At 38.9% G+C, this 23832-nt stretch overlaps 3 protein-coding genes across 5 annotated transcripts in view; 2 read left to right on the forward strand and 1 right to left on the reverse strand.

Annotated features, from left to right (window-relative positions):
- LOC109432273 (xaa-Pro dipeptidase) overlaps nucleotides 1–23832 on the reverse strand; it is a 757159-nt gene that overhangs the window by 334161 nt on the left and 399166 nt on the right. The gene's annotated exons all lie outside the window — the stretch shown is intronic.
- Nucleotides 1–23832, forward strand: part of LOC134289600 (xaa-Pro dipeptidase-like) — a 131998-nt gene that overhangs the window by 96605 nt on the left and 11561 nt on the right. The gene's annotated exons all lie outside the window — the stretch shown is intronic.
- On the forward strand, nucleotides 11868–12770 carry LOC115267800 (uncharacterized). Its single transcript, XM_062855408.1, has 3 exons — nucleotides 11868–11876; nucleotides 12145–12513; nucleotides 12584–12770. Exons 1-3 carry the CDS (start codon nucleotides 11868–11870, stop codon nucleotides 12758–12760), a joined length of 555 nt encoding a protein of 184 aa, XP_062711392.1. The 3' UTR covers nucleotides 12761–12770.

A 23832-nucleotide genomic window follows, 5' to 3' on the forward strand; every position in this document is an offset into this window, starting at 1 on the left:
AGATCCCATGCCGAGACTGCTCCGCAGTCTACATAGGTCAAACGCGCCCGAAGATAAAAACAAGAATAAAAGAACACAAGAATGCTGTAGACGCAAACAAACCCAACGAATCCAGCGTCGCGGTCCATACTTCATCACAACAACCACAACATAAATTGGAAAGAAGCGAAACTGATAAAATGCGTTCAAAAGATTTCACATTTGAGTATGTGGGACTCCATGATCATCACAAACAGCAAAGAGCCATTGATGAATGAGCATGACCCCCCAATCGTATCGTGTCTCTTCGGCCTACCGACCTTACAATACAGTAGCATCTCTTCGTTTTTGGACGTGTACGAACAACGTATGAAAATTGACGCAGTCAGTCGGCTAGTGCCCTGTAGATGGGCTAGATCACGCCCGAAACCGGTCGACGTAAAGGTAATTTTAATCTTTTCTTGACGATTGTAAGAACGATAAGTGTTATGTCTTGTCTCATGTCGCGTCTTGTGTGTATTCCCGGAGATATTCTCGAAAGAATTCCTGGAGAAATCCACGGAGGAATTTCTGGAGAAATTCACTGAGGAATTCCTGGAGAAATTCCTGAAAGTCCTATAGAAATTCCCCGATAATTTCCTGGAGAAATTTCCAGAGAATTTTCTGAGAAAAAAAAATCGGAAAACTTCCTGAAGAGATTTCGGAGAAAGTCCCAGAGAATTTTCTCAAAAATAAACCGGAAGTTTTTCTGAAGATATTCCCGGAGAATTTTCCAAAGGAATTCCTGGAGACATTGCCGGAGATATTCCTGGAGAAACTCCTGGAAAAACTCCCGGAGAAATTCCTGGTGAAATTCTTGGAGGAATGTGTGTAGAACATCCCGGAGGGATTCCTGAAGAAATTCCCGGAGGAATTTATGGAGGAACTAATCGACGAATTACTCAGTGAAATTTTCGGAGGAAATATTGTAAAAAATCCGGAAGAATTACTGGAACTCCTGATTAGAGTCCTAGAGGAAATCCTGGAGAAATTTCCGGAGGAATTCTCGAAGACATTCCTGGGGGAATTCTTAGAGAAATTCTCGGAGGAATTCCTAGATAAATTCCCGGTGGAATTCCTGAAGCAATCCCTGAAGGAGGTCCTGGAGGAATCATCGAAGGAATTCCTGGAGGATGTCGTAGAGGAACTCCCAGAGCATTTCCTGAAGAAATTCCTGGAAGAACTTCTTGAGGAGATCCCAGTGAAATTCTTGAAGAAATTCCCGGTGAAACTCCCAGACAAATTCTTGCAAAAATTCCCAGAAGAATTCCTGGAAAAATTCCCGAAATAATTTCTGTAGAAATTCCCGGAGACAATCCCGGAAGGAAAACGGAGAACAGATCCTGTTGGGGTTAATAATGGCATGATATTGTTGACAGCGATTTAAAAATGGCATTGTTCTGTACCACAATTTGATTTCATTTCACGAATTGCGACGACTTAAATCTAGCTTCCCGACCAGGTTTCAAGGTCAGACTTACCATTTGTGAAATAACGCAGTTTGTCTGAATCAACCTTGAATCGTCTGCAAATAAATATTCTTCTGTTTCGAAACTTCCCAGATCACACAGAGTCTGCCGAGCAAAATATGATATCCACCAGAAACAAAAAAAACCATTTCTGCCACAATTTACGATCTGTTATCTCATTGCCCCGGCCCGGTCAGCAGCGAAAGCAAAGCGCACCGGAGACAAAACAAACGGTTTCAGTTCGAAGAGAAACAACAATAATTTGAATTCCCCCCATACCTATACCCGTTGACGTTGCGAGGGCAGGATGCAAGTGGCTCGCGTGACACATTCCAATTGCGCCGAAATTTAACGGTAATGGCCAGGGAAATTGTTTGAATTTTGGTTTGTGAAATTGTTGATACCTACGCTCGCGCCGGACTGTTCTTTAATGTTTTAATAACACAGGTTTTATTCCTGTAACAATATGGTTCGTTGAGTAGCCAGGGTCGCACTCGAAATTGCATTCTTTGTCTCAGTTTTACGATTTACGACGACTTGTGTAAATATACATCTGCAATTAAATTGTTTTAACCAAAATACTTGGCTGAATTTTTCTGCATGAGAATCCGTCAATTCGACAATCTGCTTTTTTTTTTCTGAATTCCCTATGTCCACTATGCAAAGTTGGGAAAGAAATCAATTTCATAATTAGCGTATTTCAGGTGTAACAGGTGTTTTTTCCTAAAAAAAACATAATTTTTTGAAAAGGTTGTTGATATTGTTTGTTTATTACCAGGTATTTTAACCTTTTATGGGTCATTCATCCCGTTTTTTGAAAAGGTGATATGACGGGTTGGGGCAAACATTAAAAATATCATTTGCCTGCATTCAAAGAAAAAATGTTGTAATAAAAAAAATTAAAAAAATTAGAGGGGTCTTATTTTTGTAACTCAAGTAAAAAAATACTTGAAAGTGCGTATTTTTCCTAGAAAATCATCAATATCTTTTGAACGGAATGACGTAGCAACATTCTTCGCGCACGAAAATGTGCGTTTTTTTGTGCTAAAAGTGGTTCTTAGATAACTTTGATAAGAAATTTGAAACAAAAAAGATAAAGCGTTTAAACTGTTTTGGAAAAATTTGGAGCATTTTCCCATAGTTATCATAGGGTGACGCTACAATAGAACATATCGTTTATCGCGTTTTTTTTTTGTTTCAAATTTCTTGGCTTAGACTACAGAACCACTTTTAGAGCTTTCAAAAACGCGCATTTTCGTGCGCGGAGAATGTTGCTACGTCATTCCGTTCAAAATATATTGATGATTTTCTAGAAAAATAGCCACTTTTGAAGTATTTTTTACTTGAATTACAAAAATAACACTCCTCTATTTTTTCAAATGTTTTATAACAACCTTTCTTCTTTTCAATGCATGAAAAGATATTTTTATGTTTGCCCCAACCCGTCATATCACCTTTTCAAAAAACTATGATTTTTAAAGAAAGAACACCTGTAAATATTGAACCAAAAGACATAAGGACCATCTCAGCGCACGAAACGACATGTCTTCAAATGCTCTACAAGTGTTTTACGGGCGACTTAGATGAAAAAACAAAACTGAAAAAGTTAATGCCAGAAAAACTTTTTTTTTAACCTAAGCTAATTCAATAAAATATCTCTAGATGGGTCAATTATATAGCTACATAAAAACTGTCTTCAGTAAACTTGCTCAAAATTGATAAATCTACAACTTCCTCGAAGAATGTATATAGTTATTCTTGCAAATAAATGTTTGGTTTCCAATTTCTTTGAAAATATGGAGCACCCTAATTTTCATGTACATTGGAAAGAAGGCCTTTTTATTAGGGACAACTTTGTAGAAGACCATATTTGTCTACGTACGGTCATGAGCCAAGTGAATTTCTCAAGAACCGAAGGTGTGAAAATGAAGTGAAAATGTTTTTCGGATTCTACACTTCAGGAAGCACTTATCACAATGTAGTTGCATTGCAAAGATCAGTGGTTCCCAATCTGGGGTCACGGACCAGAACAATTTCGCAAGAACCGAAAGTGCTAGGAAGCTGAGCTGAGCTTAAGCTGAACTTGATTGATCGCCCGTGGATGCTATTCCAGTATCACCAGACCAGCTACACTCACACAAGGAACCAATAAGATATCTGCCGAAGATTTAGCAGGCATCTTCAGTGTGTGAGCGTTGGTGATCTTCTATTTTTGGGCGACAATGGCGCCTGCCACTTCAAGTCAATGTAGAAGGAAGTGATATTGCAATCGTTTGTATCCACATCAGGCCGAATGCGCGAATATACAGGGAGCGACAGGAAAAAATGCGAAAATTTCAAAGAGCTGTAACAGGCTACATACTTTTAGGCCATATGAGATTAGTTTTTCATGACAGTGTATCAATCAATGCAATACAAAAAAATATTTGTTTTTTTTTTTTTTTTAATTTGTAATGATGTAAGCCGGAAATGTGAGTAAACTGCGTGGCCAATTGTCATAAGACAAAATTGCTCATATATTAAAAATATTTAACTATAATATAAGCCATACTTATCCAGAGCCATGTAGTTTTACGTACTAGTGGAAATCAGCATATACATTTGATGATATTGCAGAGGAAAGTAATTTATTAATTTTGTTAGATGTGAAATTCAGCGACCCGCTTACTTTTCTGTGGTTTGGAAATACTGATTGTCTTCAGCTTCAGGCGCTGTCTGTAAATGTTACTGACCAGAAGGAAAAATAAAATTTTAAATAACTTTTCAGAAAATTAGCCTGTTAGAGACCATTGAACGTTGAAACATAGATTGGTTAACGTCAAATGGACGAACATGTGGTTTGAAGTTGAAAAACTCTTTCACATTTTTTCCCTTCCGCATACTGTACCTCTGCGTCTGCACAAATTCATGCGGATGTCGGAGTGTTTGATGGAATATAGTTAGCAGCAGAGGCGACGCGTGGTCTTATAGGGGACCTGTTCAACATTGAGGATAAATTCAAAATTGGAATTTGGTACACTTATGTTAAAGAACAGGTACGAGAGATAAGAATTACATATTATATGCATTCCACTACTGGAAGAAAGCTTTCGTGAAACAACAAATCCTTCACATGGCCACCCTGTTGTGGTGCTTGAATATCCGTCTGACATGATTAACGAAACATGCAATAAAACTACTTTTCCAGATAGTGAGAAAGATTCTGAAATGGACCTTAATCATCTAATCCTTACGATCATCTGGGTTAATTTGGTTCAATGTTAAAGCCGATTAAAATAAGTTTTTCAGTTCTGTTTGAAAATTTAAGGACTGGGGTATCAGTGTCATTACTAATCTTACGCTCCCAAACGCATTCTATCAGAAAACAAGTAATGTGTAGAATGAAAACGGTGTAGCACCTTAAATTTCTTGCCAAAAAATATTGAAACGTGGCTTTTTCTTTGCGCATTCGCGGAGCAAAATATAACTAAATGTAGGGTATTGGTTCCCTTATTAAGCATGTGGTCCTCATTTTCATCCTATGAAAAACAAAGGATTGAAGCGTTGTTTGTTTTGTTTCTTATTTTTGTATTTTTTGTTAGAATTGAGCACGCATGAAAATAAAAAAAAAAATCGGTGCCGTAATCGCTTGTTTTCGAATAGGATGAATATGGGAGCGTGAGATTACTGATGGCACACAAACCCAATGTTGATCAACACAAACCAGCCCGGCTAGGAAACGTTTAATAAAGAATTGCATTTTGACACTGAATAATGTACCTACGCAATAAACGCCAAATGAAAGCACATTCAGCTTCAGTAGCAAGTAGGTACGCATGGTTGGGTGGTGCGCAAGCCACGCGCATTGAAAGCATACAATGAGAAAGTGTCTCTTTTTTCTTCGTTTTTTCTCTCTCGTTCAAGCCGGTGGGTTGAACACGATGAGAGACACCGACGCCAAGCTGCATGCAAGTTAACCGCGCTTTTTGGCGCAACACGGTGAGAGTGGCTCACACAGCGGTATGTTGGTTTAGCAAAAATGATTCTGCTAGAATTTAGTTGTAATTATAGAGCGCTTTTTGATTTTGGTAAAAGAACATTACGACATTCACGTAATTAAACTATTTTCTACTAAAATCAGTTTTCTGCGGAAGCATTGTCATGTGCGATTTGAATGAGTTTAAACTCAATCCTATGCGAATCATTTTTAGCGTCAAACAAAAACGCGCACGAGAGACTCCCAGCATGTGATAGCAAACGTTGTTCAAATTCTCCTGTAGAACGGGTTGATCTCACACATTTACACCTCCAGCCGTATACGAACATCCGACCTATTGCAGTGTGTTGGGGCGTTCATATATGGGAGCTTGTTCAACAGAAAAAATTGAACTACGGTGCGGTGTGCTTGTTTTGCTTCTCAGCCGTTTCACGGTGGGTAGTTGGGCGACTGTCTTATAGTGGTGGGATGGGTGATACGCATCAGATTTTGTGTTCTAACGGAGATGCAATGTATTGAAGTCTTGTCAAAACATTTTTTTAAGTTTCTGTGATAATACAACATTTAATCCATATCATTTAGGTTAAATTAAAATGACAAAGACTGGGATGGTGAAACAATTCCTATTTCTTTTCTTCCAAATCGAATACCTGTGCAATGAACCGGTTGAACACGCCGACGAGACGCCTCTGGTTAGCAGAGGGTTCACACATTGGTGCGTGGATGGCAGATGTAAGGTGGTAGAATTGTGTGTTTTATTATTCTGAAGATGTGCGGCACAGTTCGTTTGATTGCATAACTCTTATGCGTTGTCTGATAGATAGATAAACACTGTGCTGTGAAGGTTTAGAAGATCCAATCAGTTTTTGTTCTAGCGATGGCTATGAGCATGCGAATATACATCAGTTGTATATGTGGAGAGGATGGGGAAAGAATATAGAAAGATACAAAGTAGGAGAAAAGGGACGGGCCAAGGATTGAACCCAGCGCCTTCTGCATACGAATCAGAAGCGGTACCCACTAGACCACCAAGCTCGTCTTTCTCAAGAACCGAAAGTGCTAGGAAGAAGTGCAAATGTTTTTCGGTTTGATCATCTCGTGGAACAATAGGGGGATTAGGGGCATAATGGACACCCCTGTTTTTGCCGAAACCGTTGACTTTTATGTATAACTTTCAATGCATAAGTGTAAAGGAACAAGTCATTGTTCTGTTTTTCAAAAGTACCATTTATATTCCTTCAAAATAACCAAAATATCATTGAAATTGAAGTATGTTTTTCATATGGTGGATTTCTTATAATTTCGAAGCAGCAGCAAATAAGGTATTAGGAGTGATTGAGTGTGTCCACCTTACAAACAAGTGAATTGTTAGCTTATCTACATGTATTCGCAGATTTAGCAATGGATGAAGTATTATATGTTTGATCAGCATTTACTCAAATAAGCAATTTTAATGTTGTAGTCGATTCGGGGCGAAATGAACACTGGCAATTATGAATGGATGTACGCACGTTGCATACTGTTAGGCGTTTTAGAGAGTTTGAAAATATTCAACCCGATTATTTTACCCTAAAATTTATTTAATTAACTTTGAAGTTATGTAAACTCGTCTAAGATGGAGTATTATATCTGTGGTATTGATCTCCGTTGGCAAATTACTTAACTGGTCGATATTCTCAAAGATACAGCATAAAATATGCAGGGGTGTCCATTATGCCCCGATAGGTGTCCATTTCGCCCCGTACCTTTCCTACCAGAAAGTGGCCAAAAAACACACGGTTTTCAATTCATTATTTCTTCGCAATAATGACATTCTACCAGCTGTAAATGATTGAAATACGTAGGAAACAAGTTAAAGTTGTAAGCCAACTGAAAATGTTAAGTTTTTGTCTGTTATACAGGCCTAACATACTCATTTGCTTAGGGTGTCCTTTATGCCCCTAATCCCCCAACACTGGATAAAAATTTCCATTCCTTCTTTGTTTCCATGACATTAATATTTGCAATGGGGGAAAACAAATGTGTTCCATACATTCCATGCATACAATTTGCAGCACATACTTTCTTTTATGCGCTAATTTGCCTGCATTGGCGGGTACACAGCTATTCGCGTTCGGTAATTTTTACCGAAATCTCAACTGCTGAGCGTTCAGTAATGGGTTTTTATTGTAATTCTGTGATAAATACTAAATTTCGGTAAAATGTTTATGGTTTATTCGTCAAACTCTAACGAAGTTCGGTAAAAGTTGCTAACTTTGTCATTTTTTCCGGTAAATTAAACTTAACAGTTGAGATTTCGGTAAAATATTACCGAAGTCGGTGATTTTTTCTAAGTGTGTATTAGTTGCACATTACTTCGGATGTTGATATGCACATGGATATTTATCAATACGTATGAGGCGGTTTTCCTGAGTGTATCTCTAATATAGATATGTTGAAAAAATCAGTGGTTCCCAATATGACGTCACGCGCCACGGGAATTCTGAAGCACCGGAAGTGCTAAAAAGTAGTGCAAATGTTTTTCGAATAGCTCATACACAGACAAACAGACGTAACACTGGCAAAATTCCCGAAATCATGCTTCTAACGATCATTTCAAATATGCGTAGTTGTGATCTTCACAGCCAGTTTTTCAGTGTGTTTGACGTTTCACACTAGCGCCTTCTGCTGACGATATTGCACAACGCAGTGTTTCGTGCAACATGTCCACCAGGTGATAATATTGTGAACATCTGTTTTTCTGTGGCTCATATCAAGGAGCAGTACCTTTAATACAGATGCATTTCAAGGATCAGTGGTTTCCAATTCATAGCCACAGGCCACGCGAAATTAAATTAAAAACCATAAATTTGAAGATGAAAAGAAAATGTTTTTTTTTCGATTCATACCTCACGGAGGAATAAAAACAATGTGATTAAATTAAAAACTCAGTGGTTTCTCATCTGCATTTTCGGGCCACAATAAATTCACAAGAATTAAAAGTGGAAGCAAGAAATGAGCATGTTTTTCGGGTTGGTCATCTCAAGAAGGAGTAGGTATCTTCAATTAAGATGTGTTGCAAATATTATTGCAATTTACGGTAACGGGCCATGCAAATTTCTCAAGAACCGAAAATGTGAGAACGAAATGAAATTATTTTTCGAGACTTTGTGGAGATCTCAGATGTGTCCCAAGAGCCATCAGAGGCGTTTAGGAGGTTCTCTGGGAGATCCATAGGGTCGCAGGACCGTTTCAGGTGGAAGACTCCTAACACTTTCGGGCTTTTGCGAAATAGGCATGACCCGTGACACCAGATTGAGAACCACTGATTGCATAATCTGAATAACCATTATCACTTTCTCATTCTCAGATTGGAAACCCTTGAGGTTTACAACACCAGCATATTGTGATAAGTACTACTGGAGACGCAGAATCTTATGAACATTCACACCTTCGCCTCGGACTTTAGATTCTTGCGAAATCAGCATGGCCCGTGACTTCAGCTTGAAAACCATTTGAGCATTTTTGCCTTCTCATGACACTCTAGATTCTTGAGAAATTTGCATGGCACGTGATATCAGATTGGAAACTTCTGAACACAACTTTATTGCAATTAGTGCTCCTTGAGGCCCAGAATCCAAAAAGTTTTCACACCTTGTCCTTGTCCTTGAAAATATTGTTTTTCTGTTCGGGGCATAACTACTGCAAAATCGAACCAGATTTCCGACGGAAGATGCATTAGGCGCCTTCAAAAGATTTTTTAGACAAATATGGTCTTCTACAAAGTTGCCCCTAATAATAAGGCCCTCTTTCCAATGTGCATGGAAATTAAGTGGTCCATATTTTCAAAGAAATTGGAAACCAAACTTTTTTATTTGTAAAAATAGCTATATACATTCTTCGGGAAAGTTGTAGATCTATTAATTTTGAGCAAGTTTGCTGAAGACAGTTTTTATGCAGCTTTAAAGTTTACCGATCTAAAAATATTTTTCTGAATTAGCTTAGGGTGGTTCAACAAAAAATGGTTTTCTAACTTTTTCAGTTTCGATTATTCATCAAAGTCGCCCAAGAAACACTTGTAGAGCATTTGGAGACGCGTCGTTTCGTGCACTGAGATGGTCGTTATCTCTTTTGGTTCAATAGATACAGGTGTTTTTTTTTAATAAAAAAAAATCATAGTTGTTTGAAAAGGTAATATGACGGGTTGGGCCAATAAAATCCTGGAATTTCTGACGAACTACTTCTACACTCAGCCATATAACCTTAAGATTTCCATAAGGCCCAACTCATGAAACGGCTTTTAAATAATTCAACAATTGATAATGACGTAAAATGATCTCACAGCTTGGCTTTTATTTATGTTGAACAACAAGGTATTCGCAAGCGTCGGTAGCCGTGTGGATAAATCACGAGCTCGGTGATCCCGATGTTCATGGATCGAATCCAATCTGCATCATTTTAAGATTTTTCTGTTCTTTTCATAAGTCTATCTTATGAAATTTGTCATAACAAGCACGATCTATTTTCATAAGGTATTCTTATGACATCCATAAGTTTTAGTTATAGCAAAAATTGATAATATATTTCGATGAATTTCGTTAGTTTTTTTCGCTGAGTGCAGAAAAAATAATAATTTCCATAATTTCCGAAGGTTTATTATCTGCGATGTGAAACACAACATTGATCTTCAAATTATTGAACCATTGATGCCATTATTCGCCCAAGATTACTATGATTGAAAATTCCATAAGTTAACTGTGGTTAACTGACGTTGAACTATCGAGTGCCGATAAGTCTAGCGATAGTTTATCATCATCGCAGTGAGCGATAACGTTATATACCATTATCGTTATCGACGATAACAATAATTTATCGAATAACAAATTTGGTCTCGACTATATAACCCTATAAATAAATACATGGTTTATCGATTAGAAGCAGGTGTATAATGTCTTCGAAAACTTTCGCATTTTTTATGGACCATATTGTATTTTATCTATTGTAGTATTAGTATAAGCCGTAATTCAAGCTTAGGAATAACTTAGCTTTGCAACGCCAATTTATGGTATTAAATGCTCCTTGAGACGCAGAATGTTATAAACATTCACACCTCCTTTTCGGACCTTCAGCTTGGGAACCACTGAGTTTTGCAACGCCACTTTATTGTAGTAATTGCTTCTTGAGACGCCGAATCTGGAAACTATTTTCACTTTCACATTGCACATTCGATTATTGAGAAATTGTCAAGGCCCGTGAAGCCAGATCGGAAACCTCTGAGCTATACAACGCTACTATACTGTGATACATGCTTCTCGAGACACGAAATTTGAAAACCTTTTCACATTCCAATTGCACTTTCGGTATTTGAGAAAATAGCATGGTCCGTGGCCTCCGTTTGAGAACCACTGATCTGCGCAACATCACTTTATTGTAATACAGTGGTTTTTCGGTTTTATCACGATCAAAAAAAATTTTACCGTGATATAAACGAAACCGTGAATTTGGTGAAACGAGAAAAAAAATGTAATTTTTTTATTCAAAATCGTTTCGCTGTAAAATATATGAGTCGTATTTTACATTTTTTAACAGTTTTGGTGAACTGGGCAATGCTGTATTGGTTTTATTTTGATTTCGGAATGTTTTAAAACAAGTGTGATAAAAACGAAACGGAAATCGTGATAAAATTGAATAGAAAACCGTGAATTTGGGCGAGTAGTGATTAAAACGACTAGTGATAAAACCGAAACGCCACTGTACATGTAAAGCACATGTTCCCTGAGACGTAGAATCTGAAAAAAATCTAAAGCAGTCGGATTTTAAGGTGAATATATGACGAAGCCACACCTCGAATTTTCAAGAGCACAAATCTGAAGAACCGATTGTCGGGTTACTCTGGAAAGTTGATCGATTGGTCACCAATCGATCAACTTTTCAGCTCAAACCGACATTTGGTTCTTCAGATTTGTGCTCTTGAAAATTTGAGGTGTGGCTTCGTCATATATTCACCTTAACAAGTTCGCGTGGCTCGTCACTCAAGATTGGAAACCACTAAAGTCTGCAACACTCTGGTGGTATTGCTCCTTTAGACGGACAATTTAATAAACTACTTCAAATTTCCATTGTACTTGTGTATCACATGATAGTTGCTCCCGAACAGCTAGAATCCCGTAAATTAGGAAAAATTGCTAAAGCTAACTGGAGATTTTTCACGTTGATCATCCTCCCAGAAGAACCAGAAACCATATGAATGAAGTATATGAAAAATGAAACTGACTAACTGAACTGAATGACACAAACTGATGTATGGTTACTGGTTAGGCTCGTAGATCAATTATATCATTATGATTTAAACTGGGAAAAGATATTAACGCTTCGTTAGCCTGGAGATTTTATCAATCAGCCTGCAATTAGTTCATTGCAAGCTAATGACTCAAGTAAGTGGACCAGTGGACCTAGACCGTCACCCAATTGAGCACACGTTTATCCGCCACCTGGTTGATTGTTGTCATCATCTGGATTCCTTCTGAACATTGTAGCTTTGCTGTTAGCAATGAACTCCAGTTTCATATTCTTAATATTTCTTATTTTTACATTGAGTGTTGTTGAAGCTGGCCCTACGAAGAATCCACTCATACGAAATGAGGTAAATTCTTATACTTTCAAATGTGTTACGATTCACTATAATTGACTGTTGCTTCCTAGGGAAAGACCACGTACAAAATCCGACTCACGAAGGCCATCTGCGTAGATCTTCCGTACGAGATAGCCTGGAATGTGACCTGTCGACTGAAGCTGTATCGAGATCAACCATCCAAGATGTTGTTCCGCGTCGAAGTCGATCAGGTCGATCATCTCTTCCTGACCTTTGCAATGTACTACAAGTACCATTTGACCTATCAACCGCTGTTGATGGAGACTACCTTCGATGTGTGCAGTTATCTGGACAAGTTCAAAAGTCGTGGATATGCGAGCGTGTCTCCATCGCTGGATCTAGATCAAACTGCCATGTTCATCCTGAGTATCCTGGAGAAGAACAATCCACAGGCCATCCGCTCGGGTTGTCCCTATAGAGTCAGTGATGCTTCTGATGTCATCTTACAGACTTACAAGCTTTCGAATAATTTCCTAAACTTTTTTCCAGGGTGTCATCGCGTTCGAAAATTTCCGCATTGACGAAACCATGGCACCACAGTTTTTGCCTGCCGGCGAGTATCGGCTGGATATGCGGTACTTCAACGAAAAGAATCAAACCGTCATGCATTCGCAGGTTTTTGGGTCGGTTCGAGCCATCGGAATTGTGGATTTGTCAATGGGATAAACTCGGCCAAGTACACCGATGTGATGTGTTGTGCTACCTTTACGTGTCAGCAATAAATGAATCGTGTTTCAGCAAAGCAAAGAATTTCAAAGATTGAAGTCTTTATTATAACAGTTCTTCAGAAACGCAATAACTAATCGTTAGTAATCCTCACACTACCAATCCAAGACGTAATTTCCGTTACACAATTATTCCAACGAATCAACCGCCCGATACCAGTTCGTGTACGTACAGCTTGCCCAATTTATCACTCCGAAAGTCGCAAACTTTAACAGTTCTGATTTCCTCAAATCCCCACGCTACTAGCTGCTATAAGGTATTTTTAGCCATAGAGTTGTTTTCTCCCGATGCGCACTAAACCGATACGACGGCGACAACGACAAAAACGTTTCCCGCCCAGGAAGCAAATGAGCGGGAGCATTCATGTACATAATGTATGTACCGTCTACTCTGTATACGACTAGGAAGCTTCCTCCTCAAGGACTCCGTTCAATAACCCTAATCGCACCGGGAGCGGGAAGCTCTAACACGCGGTGGCAACGAAAATATTTTTGTTTTTGTTTACGTTTTAGAATCTGGTGATATAGTTATCACATGGCTATCGCTAAACTCGTGTCGGACGGAAGCATTGATGGGTGTGTGCTAGAGATTCTTCGTTTTAATTCGGTTATGTCCATCCGGATGCACGATCCCATTTCCATACTCTTTAAATTTTAGGCACTGTAACGTTTTGCTCAAGATCTCAAACTTTTTCCCACACTCAGCGATTGTATATTAGGGTGCCAATGAAAATCGACTTTTCGAATTTCAAAAACGGGTAGTGCTCAAAAGTTTCGTCTCCTCAAAATAAGTCCCCACACAAAATTTCAGCTCAATCGGACTTCGCTAAGTGTTGCCCCGAAGCGGTCAAAGTTTGGCTGTTTTGAAACTCGAAAAATATCCATGTACCGTCAAGGCACCATTCACCGTGGATCTAAGAGGATTCGGGGCAAATAAGGGCTGTCATTTGACACCAGTCTTATAAACATTGTTGGTGCCGCTTTTAATTGCCTTCATTATAGGTTAAAATTAAAGCAATATCCACAGAAGAAAATTTTTCACAAAATTTGGTGATATAGTACAATTATTAAAGGGTAGTAGGGTCGCCTAATTCCGTGGTAGGTCACCATTCACCGTGGTAGTAGGGACCCATTCGCCGTGTATGAGAAATTTTATTCTACTTTGTTTAAAAATGATCAAAACAACCCAGCCAAGGGAATTTTCTTCGTTTAAATTCATTTCAAGTAATAACTTGCAAGATTTTATTAGAAAAACGAATGTTCAAATTTTCGATTTTTTTTCTAGAATATGGGACAATATGGGAAACGGTGAATGGAGACCATTGATTTTTAGGGTACCCATTTACCGTGCCTTTTTGTTTCAATTAAAAAGTACGAGTAATCGTACTTTCTTGTTAAACTTACTTCGGTAATGCAAAATACATACCTGATATGTGAATTTAATTGCTTCTTGGTGGAATAAAAACGTTACTACATTTAGTTTATCGCTTAAATCACCTTAGCGCAGTTTTCGTTTTTTCACTATGAATGCAGTGAACGAGTAGATGACGGGCTTGGTGGTCTAGTGGCTACCGCTTCTGATTCGTATGCAGAAGGTCATGGGTTCAATCCCTGGCCCGTCCTTTTCATCCTACTTTGTATCTTTCTATCCACTTTCTCTCGCTCTCTCTTCTCTACATATACAACTCATGTATATTCATATGTTCATAGCCATCGCTAGAACCAGAAACGAATTGAAAAAAGTCGTTTCCCTCCCTTCCAACTTCCACTCACAGCACAGTGTATATACAACGCCTATAAGTTATGCAACCAAAGCGTGCTGTGCGCTTGACCTTATTCACCTTATTCACCACACAATCTATCACGAACACTATAAATAACCCTATCCATGGATCGCATCACCGACCCAACGGTGACTCCCAGATCTCCCATCCTTTCCGTCTAACAAATACCCCAGTCCGTGCGGGTTGTGGGGACGCAGAGTGCTCTCGGTCTCTAGTAGCAACAGCCAGTACACTCTAACATTCCTTTCCCTTCCCAGCTGACTATAAGGACTTGGCCGGCGCCGTTATTGATCAAATATGCATGAGCTGCTAAAATTGCACTTTGAGAATAAGTGGAATGTCCCAGCCCCTTATTCAGTTGGATCTCAGTGCAACTGGTACCAGTTCAGATCAATCACGGAGGAGCAACCATTGACATGTATAGTCAGAATTGATCGTTGATCGTGATCGTTATGAATGCAGTGAACGAGTAGAAACCCGCTTCATGTAAACACACTTTAGTGCAAAATGATACTTTTAAATGTTTCTAATGAGCGTTTTGACATGGTAACAATACATTAGTGTTGTATTGGTGAAATTGAAGGGAAATTGTCATATCATTCAATCATAATATGGAAATAATGAAAAAATATTCGAAGGCACACGGTGAATGGCGCCTTGACGGTACCTATAGGGAAATCGATTTTTTTTTATGCCAAATAATTTTCAAACTTTTAAAGTGCATGAAACGTCGAGAATTGGTGTTTTCTCAAAAAAAATTTTTTTGGAATAAAATTACTTTTTGGACTTGGAAAATTTTTGAACTGGGGGAGTGAAATGTATTTGAAATAGAGGATTTGAATTTAGTTGCTGAAATATTCATGGCGATAGTACTATAACATGTCTTATATCATCGTTGGCAACTGCTAGCATATATGTCATATTTCGTTAGGGTGGTTCAATTATTTTGCATTAATGTGGATCTTTTTGTAGAAAATATTAAAAGAAAGATAATAGTATTGAAAATCTCATATATAACCGTAAGTCATTTTCAATATTGAATATATATATAATATTTCATTAGGGTGGTTCATTTATTTTTAACTTCGGTGGTTCTTCGAGATGGAAATTAAGAACAAAAAAAATTCTAGTAAATTTACTAAAGTTTGTAACTAATGGGGCCTCTTCCTATCCGGCATCAATGAAACCCCCTTCCACAACTGCCTCAGGGTCGGCATACGCGCTTGACTCACCGCGATCAAGAAAACACTTGAGTACCGAATTGCAAACACACTTTTCCCACTTTATTCAAACTTTTGTGCGCACAGGTACCTTTTATTGTCCTTCCCACTTCCTTACAGCCTATCTCCAACCTTACTGTCTACTTTCTTCCCTTTACGGTCGGCGGGGCCCCTTCTTCCTTTCTGCAACCACTTTCACCACTTTCCTTCCTCGTCGCTGGCTCGTTCCTCTCGTCCCTCGACACTACAACGGCTTCCTTTCTCTTCCTCGTTGCTTCCGTAAGTGGCCTAGCGTTCGCGGTCGCTGGCTTGACGATGCCGCGAAGCTCCGGGCAAAATGGCGGCACTCACAGTTGGTAACGGCACTGTGGTGGGCGGTATTCTCCCGTCAGGGTTCCGTCCTACGTTCGCAGTTTTGGGTCGAGCACTGCGCTTGACTGGGAGCCGGTAGGTCCACGCAATGACTTTCGGGTCTCTCTACACGGACTCCAAGTACTACACCAAGAAACCAAGGGGTCCTGCGGGCGGTTTGGAAACGGGTTGGTGGCGCATCACTGATGGGGACGATTGGGACTCTGGTCGAGGGTTCCTTACTGTGCAGTTCAGATCATCAGGTTGGGGGAGCAGCTGGAGAAACCACCGATGCCATGACTCAATCAATTGCGAGCAAACGGGAGCTCCTCGGAAGACGCTGCTATCGGCTATGACGTTACTGGGGAAGTGGCGTCGACTTAGGCGTCTATGATGAGCCTGGCCTACTTGATTGTCTGATGTGAGTCGTTGGTTATCGATGGCCATATTAATATAAATCTACTATCACACATCTACCCTCTTCTCAGGAAAAAAAAATAATAATGATAAAATGATAGAATATAGGAATAATCCTACGCTCTCTAAATCCATCCAACATTGCAGGGATGCTGACGACAGATACACTCACAACAACACCCGAACGCATCTCTTCATCCGTCACTCTTTTTTTTTCGGCGAAACGGTGCGGTAACTCGTCATTTTTACATCGATAGGTTTTAAATTGAAAATTTCAAATTGTTTAAATGCATATTTATCCCAAGATTTATCCTTTTTCAAAGGATAAGTACTAAATAAACATTTTTGCTGTACAAGATTGGAGCTAACTTTAGCTTAAGAAACTGTTATTCAGCCTGTTCTGCTACTTGGGTATGTAACCAATTCTGCAAAATATATAGAGCATATGATGACTTTACACAGATTCGTCGGTTATTACACTGATTAACCGAGTTTTGACAGGCAAATCATTCGATGTTTAACGGGCGTGATAGCAGTGAGTGCGAAACAATGTGGCATCAGTGAGAACGTGGCACAGTCGCATCATCGATGACGATGAAAGTCGGATTTGGTGACGACGCCATCTTATTTCCATTTACGTTTGAAAGCATTACTTTCGTTCGACGCAAATACTTCAATGCAAGTTGAAAATATAGGGGCTTGCGCTAGACTTTTTTTTAATAAAACCATTTTGGTTTCAATGCTTTGCTAATTTCCAGGTCATCTTTGCTTTAAAAGTTAAACTTCATCTAATTGGATAGGAAATAGGAATAAATTCTGACTTTACGTGGCGATTTTCCTAACCTTTTTTTTTTTTTTTGGCTTATATGACATACCTACAATTATGCGACGAGGATTTTTTCCTGTTTTGGACACAACGCATAACTTGTAAAGGAAATGGTCTTGCATGTAGGTATTTTATTTTGTAGACAATCATGCAAAAACAAAAGACAATAGTAGAATAGGATGTGGTCTTCCAATCCTACTGAACGATTTTGTTTTAATCTGTAGGCACATAATAGAAATTCTTGCAGAAGTAAGATTTCTTCCATCCATATGTGCATTGCTTTGGAATTCGTTGAGCCCTGATCAGCGAGTCATTTTTTTTTTGTTTACATGGAAGCGAATCTACAGTCAGAAAGCACCATAACAGGTGTAAAACAGAGCGAATCCAGCACTTCGGAAGGGACGCGGCTAATTTTTTTTTTTTTTTTCGGTTGAACCTCATCACATTTCTCTTGCGGTTGCCGGGGGTAATACAAATGACAAAGTTTCAAAACTTCAAAGCTTCCGTTGTTTTGATGCAGAATGTTGAGAGTTTCAACATTACGGCATTCAAACGTCAAACTCATTTAGACATTGGCTTTGACGTACGAGTAACTATCTCAGTTATGTCACGACTTAATCAACGAACTAATTTGGACATACTGATTTTAAAGCAAGTTATAGTCGTCTGGACACTTTTGAAATAGTGTTTATGTCTCCATGTGGTCGAACTTCTCATAAAAACAATAAAGCAATCTTGCTCCCACTCCAAGGGGAAGTAGTTACCACAAGCCATTAAATGTTGTTTAATTTAGGAAGGTTATCTGGCCAGACAGTTGTTCTTTTAGTCAGAATATTACCCTACGCTGTGCCAAACTAACTGACGGGACTCCAGATGATGAGATAGAAACTCGCTGATTCTTCTTATGTTGTATCTGCACCACTAAATGGCAATGCTCCACTCGATGGCAATTATACGAAACACACTACATTACATACGTTTAGGACTTCCCTTGGGACTTCCCTATAGGATAAACAGTATGTACAAAACAAACAAACGAGCGCACGGTAGTACGTTTTACCATGCCTTGGGCTTGACATTTACTGATATGAATTGTCTCTTTTTATTTCTCCATGAGATAAAGTTTCTAATGAAACTAATAAATGGTCGTCGAGACATACATTGTACGTTTTTTTTATTGCGTGAAGAGAAAAAAAAAACCTTCATGGAATCAAAGAGAATGTCATCTGGCCATGTAATGTGGTTTTAAATGTCGTCATGAGACAGAGTTTCTTGTGGAGTCAACAAAGCGACATTTTTGTTTTACAGTAGGCTTTTTTTATTGTCTCCAAGAGACAATTACTACCAAACAAACGGGTTGTTACCCACATCGAGCAATAGGGAAGTTATCCGGACGTGCCGTGGACTCTTCTTTTGTTACTGTGGTAATGGAACATTATATATTGGCAGTCACTAGAGTGCGGTTATCCAGCCGCACTGTGGTAATTTTTTTTACTGTTACAACAAACAGAATTACTGGCAAACACTAGGATGTGGTCATCCAGACAAGCTGTGCATTTTTTTTATCGCCAAGAGACAGAATTACTAGCAAACACTAAAATGAGGTCATCCAGACGCACGGTGAACTATTTTTTTACTGTCGCCAAGAGACTGAATTACTAACAAACACTAGGATGTGGTAATCCGGACGTGCTGTGAGCAATTTTTTTACTGTCGCCAAGAGACAGAATTACTAACAAACACTAGGATGCGGTCATCCGGACGCGCTGTGAACTGTTTTTTTTTATTGTCGCCAAGAGACAGAATTAATAACAAACAAACACTAGGATGTGGTTATCCGGACGCGCTGTGAACTATTTTTTTTACTGTCGCCAAAAGATATAATTACAAACAAACACAAGAAGGCGGTCATCCGGACGCGCTGTAAGCTGTTTTTTTTAATGTTACCAAGAGACAGAATTACTAACAAACACTAGGATAAGGTCAACCGGACGCACTGTGAAATGTTTTTTTTTTTACTGTCGCCAAGAGACAGAATTACAAACACTAGGATGCGGTCATCCGGACGCGCTGTGAACTGTTTTTTTTTATTGTCGCCAAGAGACAGAATTACTAACATACAAACATTAGGATGCGGTCATCCGGACGCGCTGTGAACTGTTTTGTCTTACTATCGCCAAGAGACAGAATTTCAAACACTAGGATGCGGTCATCCGGACACGCTGTGAACTGTTTTTTATTGTCGCCAAGAGACAGAATTACTAACATACGAACATTAGGATGCGGTCATCCGGACGCGCTGTAAACTGTTTTGTTTCACTATCGCCAAGAGACAGAATTACTAACACTAGGATGCGGTCATCCGGATGCCATGTGAACTGTTTTTTTTTATTGTCGCCAAGAGACAGAATTATTAACAAACAAACACTAGGATGTGGTCATCCGGACGCGCTGTGAACTGTTTTTTTTTTATTGTCGCCAAGAGACAGAATTACTAACATACAAACATTAGGATGCGGTCATCCGGACGCGCTGTGAACTGTTTTGTTTTACTATCGCCTAGAGACAGAATTACAAACACTAGGATGCGGTCATCCGGACACGCTGTGAACTTTTTTTTTATTGTCGCCAAGAGACAGAATTACTAACATACAAACATAAGGATGCGGTCATCCGGACGCGCTGTAAACTGTTTTGTTTTACTATCGCCAAGAGACAGAATTACAAACACTAGGATGCGGTCATCCGGATGCCATGTGAACTGTTTTTTTTTATTGTCGCCAAGAGACAGAATTATTAACAAACAAACACTAGGATGTGATCATCCGGACGCGCCAGTGGCGTAGCCAGAAATTTGCTCTGGGAGGGGTTTTCGATGTTCAATATTAGCTTTTTTCATTTGACAGTCACACTTCATAAAATTATACACTGAATTTAAGCCATAGGTTCAAAATTGTGGCGCAGCCGAAAATTTCTTTCATCACAGAGCGTTTTATACTGGAAATTTGTTCCAGAAACTTTGGCTCTGGGGGGGGGTTTTAACCCTAAAACCCCCCCCGTGGCTACGCCAGTGGGACGCGCTGTGAACTATTTTTTTTTTACTGTCGTCAAAAGACATAATTACAAACAAACACAAGAAGGCGGTCATCCGGACGCGCTGTAAGCTGTTTTTTTTTTTACTGTCACAAGAGACAGAATTACTAACAAACACTAAAATGAGGTCATCCGGAGGCGCTTTGAACCTTTTTTTTTTGTCACCAAGAGACAGAATTACTAACAAACACTAGGATGCGGTCATCCGGACGCGCTGTGTTTTTTATTGTCGCCAAGAGACAGAATTACTAACATACAAACATTAGGATGCGGTCATCCGGACGCGCTGTGAACTGTTTTTTTTTACTGTCGCCAAGAGACAGAATTACAAACAAACACTAGAAGGCGATCATCCGGACCAGGGCTGCAATTTTTCGACAGGCCTTTATGATAGCGATATTTAGTTTTTTTCATTTTTCTCCTTTTTTCTTCTTTTTTGGTTTTTCTGTCATTGTTGTTTTCCGATCAGCTACACGGGAGTGAAATGAAATCGGTACGCACATTTGCACGCAGCGTGCTGAAAGCGAGAGCTGACAGGAATAAATTTTCATTCAATGTTCTGTAGTTGAGTATTTTACCCGTGGTAGTGTATAGGATACTCACTCCTACAAGCCATCGCTTGAGACGAATGGCCTGTCAGCATGAAGAGTGTGTGGATGATTGGAAATTGACCTTGTTGGGTCGCTCACGAATGGTGCTCTCGGACTCTGTCAGTTCTCACATCGAGGAACTGAAAACGACCGCTGCAGTCATTCATTTTCGGTTGATAAACAGGCACTGAGACTGATATTTAATCCGGACGCACGGTGAACTGTTTTTTTTACTGTCGCCAAGCGACAGAATTGCTAGAAAATATTGAGAAACGGTCATCCGGACGCGCTGTGAACTATTTTATTTTACTGTAAACGGTAATGCATGGCCTCAAACGATTAGTGTAAAGAATATGAATGAAATACACTTACTTTCAACAGCTTAACGTACGGTAAAAACTTCGGTAATTTTGAAAATCATCGAACGTACTATGAAACTGAGAAAAAATGCATGTGTCAAAATTGTCAGAGCGTTCGGCACCTTTTATCAAATTTACGGTAATAATCGCAGAACGTTCGATTTTTTTTTTACGAGTAAACTATAAGTATCACTGAACGTACCGCAAATTTTACAAATGGTCCACAAATATTGCCAACCGTTCCGTACATTTTCTTATTCACAAATTAACGGCGATTTTATGCACAAAAAAAAACTTCTTTTTTCGCAAAAAGATCGATCATGTGATGGAACTCAAATCCTTCTTATTAGAAAGTACACTTGCTACCACTGTACCAGAGAGAGCCTTGCTTGGAGGTGATGTGCAAATTTTGAAAGAACTAATGCTCAAACCGCTCAAACACATTTTACAGTAGGACGATAAAATAGTCACATCTTAAATTTATCTGATTTCACAGGTTTTTTTTTGTGATTTCTTAGCTTTATCGATTTTCTCCTGTAACTTCAGCGATTTCGCCGTAATACTGCAATTTGCTTGTTTACAGACCAGTTCCGGTGATTTTTTTTTCACCGGATTCTGTAATTTATTCTAAGTGTGCGACAATCACGAGGCCATTTACTTCAATTAGTAGCTGGATTTATTGTTTTAGTTGTAAAAAATGTATAGCACACTTCTAATAAATATGGGATTATATTGCAATAGTCAGGCGAACTACGTTAGATCAGCATTGCGATTTTTCTTTTGTTAATACATAACTCAAGTATTTCAATCAACACAAGATACACGTTTATATTACTGAGCCATTTATTATACTTATTCATTACCTCGTGAAAATAATCAGTAGTATATTCACGTGGGCATAACTTTCAAAGCGTATTGAATCATTCTAGCAAAAACAATTCATGCTACATGTATTTCAACTCTCCCTGAATGCTTTGGAGCTGTAAGACTTCTAGTATGCTTGAATTTTTTTGAGAATTTCGCATGGTTGCAGTCATCGTAACTAGTTGTGTTTTGTTTTTGCCGGCCAAATTTATCTTTTATTATGGAATCAACTAAATTTTCTTTGAATAATTGTCAGCTTCTTTAATTAATAGAGCTCTTAAATCAGCTACCCAATACCAAACAACTGTTAACCAGTTTTAATTAAGTTCTACAAACTTTATATATGCTCAAACTCATTTTTTTTTCATTAACAGGATTATACAACGCTGGAAACGGTGTCATAGGATTCTCCACCACTTTGTCGTCTTAGATTGATATGAGGGAAAACACATGTTTTCATTTTTTTTTAGTTGATTTTCCCAAGGAATGACCCATATGGAAGGAACAGATAGTGCCATCGCAGTATTGTGTAGCTTTCGCAGTTTCTGTCATTTTCTTATTTTCACCCAAATGTCAATTTAACGTTATGAGTCGGAACCACAAATAATGTTATCATAACAATTATTATCTCGTAAAATGGACCATGCATTTTCTAACCATCAAATGAATATAATTCAAACATTTATCATAATAAAATCGACACCGATTTGTAATTAATGATGCACAGGAACAGACTTACCCAGCTTTCCGGAACGTGTTATCATGCAACGATACTTACAAAACCCTTCATCAGAGTAGGCTGTTAGGTGACGATTTCTTTTCGAAATTCCTCATTCAACTCAAACACTTTTCAATCACAAAACAAGTATTTTTTTTTCCATCCGATACAACATTATCGGATACCTTTTCCAAATTCACACACTTGCAACGGCACCGGGCTTACAGCAGCTAACTTTTCCGTATTCAAAATCAAATGAAATCACTTATCGGACACTACACGCGGCGTTGGCAAAATGAAACACAAGACCGTTTTCACTTGAAGATTCTCCCGTTTGCTCACATTCAAGTAAAGGAACGGTTCACATTTTTACAAAATCCAGCTGGATCGCCAAATGTGCAGTTCAGATCATCAGGTTGGGGGAGCAGCTGGAGAAACCACCGATGCCATGACTCAATCAATTGCGAGCAAACGGGAGCTCCTCGGAAGACGCTGCTATCGGCTATGACGTTACTGGGGAAGTGGCGTCGACTTAGGCGTCTATGATGAGCCTGGCCTACTTGATTGTCTGATGTGAGTCGTTGGTTATCGATGGCCATATTAATATAAATCTACTATCACACACTTACCTGGATATTTCAATTGGTCTGCTTCTTCCACAATCTATCACTCAAAACATGCTCCTTTAAAGCTCCTTCTGACTTCGGCTAGTTCTTTTGAACTTACTACGATCTTCACTTTTTATCTTGCGCTTAGTTTTTGTATCACGTCTATCTCTATCGAGTTTTGGC

Source organism: Aedes albopictus, chromosome 3 (genome assembly GCF_035046485.1).
Source record: "Aedes albopictus strain Foshan chromosome 3, AalbF5, whole genome shotgun sequence".
Classification (NCBI taxonomy): domain Eukaryota; kingdom Metazoa; phylum Arthropoda; class Insecta; order Diptera; family Culicidae; genus Aedes; species Aedes albopictus.